This window comes from Rhinoraja longicauda, chromosome 43 (assembly GCF_053455715.1).
Source record: "Rhinoraja longicauda isolate Sanriku21f chromosome 43, sRhiLon1.1, whole genome shotgun sequence".
NCBI classification, from domain to species: domain Eukaryota; kingdom Metazoa; phylum Chordata; class Chondrichthyes; order Rajiformes; family Arhynchobatidae; genus Rhinoraja; species Rhinoraja longicauda.
In genome coordinates this window covers 937655-939557 of record NC_135995.1, presented here as the reverse complement: position 1 = coordinate 939557, position 1903 = coordinate 937655, and the positions used below count along the sequence as shown (strand labels likewise).

The 1903-nt window shown below is 46.9% G+C and overlaps 1 protein-coding gene across 1 annotated transcript; it reads left to right on the top strand.

The window, feature by feature from the left end:
- Positions 1–705: 705 nt before the first annotated feature.
- Positions 706–1527, top strand: LOC144612127 (uncharacterized). Its single transcript, XM_078431687.1, has one exon. It carries the CDS (start codon positions 706–708, stop codon positions 1525–1527), a length of 822 nt encoding a protein of 273 aa, XP_078287813.1.
- Positions 1528–1903: the final 376 nt, after the last annotated feature.

Here is a 1903-nt window from a genome sequence, read left to right as displayed (position 1 = left end):
TTATGTGGAATGTATGCACGGATCTGCAGGCGGGTCATTCTGATATCGGTGGTGGCCAAACATGCGCAGGTGGAACAAGAGTAGATGAGGCATGGGCAAGCTGGGCCGAAGAGCCTGTTTACACGCGGAAGGACCCTACCTCTATCTGTGCATTGTGCTCCAATTTATCTTTCGGTAAGGAGGACAAACGGTCTATCTAGATTTAACATTCCCAAAGAGGAATACTGTCAGCCTCTCGGCTATCTTCTGATTTACTTTGAGCCTGCAGATTATTCTCCCACACTGATCCACGCACCGCCACTGTCACACTTTGTCATCTGCATTGCGAAGTCAATTAGAGCACGCAGCTAAGATACGGAATGATCACTCGATTGGATTAGGTAACTAGTGCGACGAGGGAAAGCATTCGTTCGCGCGGGAACCGACGGAAATCCCGAGTCAGAGGAGAGGATCCAACCCGCATCCCGAGAGCTGTGCGGGCCACGTATCTGTTCATTATCTACCTGCTGATATGTCTTGTAATTTAATTTATTCTGGCAACTCAGTAGTAAATGTCACTCGGAAATCCTATCAGCTCAGAGTATTGTCCGTGAACGCCAGATAACATCCTTCGTTCGTTCTTTCGCAGTTAACTTGGTGGCGATTGTGATCCTGTCCCGTGGAAAGTGCGGTCTCTCCAAATGCATCACTCGCTACCTGGTGGCAATGGCAGCGGCCGACCTCATGGTCCTCATCATTGATGTCATAATAAGGACCATTGTTGAGATGTATTTCCCGCTGTCGTTCTTCACCATCACCCCCGTGTGCTCCATCAACTGGGCCCTGGCCTTCGCAGCCACAACAATCTCTGTCTGGTTCACCGTGGGTTTCACGTTTGATCGGTTTGTGGCCATTTGTTGTCAGAAGCTGAAAACAAAATATTGCACCGAGCGAACGGCGAGTGTTGTTATCCGAACCGTAATCGCTTTGAGCTGTTTAATAAACGTACCGTGGTATTTTACATTCGAATCAGCATATATCAGCGACAATAAACCCAGAGGGTGCGCCTTGAAACAGTCTTTCTTAACCTCACCTTCATGGACTGCGTTTGAGTTCTTGTGCATTGCGGTAACTCCTTGTCTCCCGTTCGTTTTGCTTTTGTTGGTCAATTCACTGACCGCCAGATACATTTTAGTCTCTGGTAGAGTCCGCAGATTGCTCCGGGGCCGCAACAGTGGAGAGAATGGCAAAGACCCGGAGATGGAGAACCGGAGGAAGTCCATCGTTTTACTCTTCAGCATATCAGGGAGTTCCATTGCGTTGTGGAGCACAGTGGTTGTTTATGTTGTGTCTGAGCGCGCTTTGGGCGCTGAGTACTTCGCAGACAGTGATCTTCTGAAAATTTCGTTTATGTTCCAGCTTCTGAGTACCTGCACCAACACGTGTATTTATGTCCTGACCCAGAGAAAGTTCCGAGAGGAGCTGAAGAACGTGGTTAAATACCCCGTGAATTTCATTGTGAAATTAATCATATCAATGAAACATTAGTATTCCCAATCAAGTTATAAATATAGCAGAACATTGAACAGATGTGCGCATCTTAAACCGACGTTTTCAGGAGGTAACCGGGTGTGCGAATTATGTAATTCAGTAGCTGCCATTTACAACCAATAAATCAGCATCTGCAACTCCTTTCTACACAATATCATCTCAATGTTGTCAAAGTGTAGCAATACTGGATATTGTAAGTCACGGGATAACAGCGCGCAGTCACATCACCTTGTGCGCAAATCACACAGGAAACAGGTTGTTCATAGTGACCGGGAATAAACTATTCTAATCACTTCTGATACATGTCTCCTTGTCGATGGGTGGGTGGAATGGTGCTGGGGACCGGGTTCTCAAATGGGATATGGAGCGTCTA

What these genes read in the sequence shown, in the direction of transcription:
- LOC144612127 (XM_078431687.1), top strand. Translation starts at nt 706, where the DNA reads ATGGCAGCGGCCGACCTCATGGTCCTCATCATTGATGTCATAATAAGG.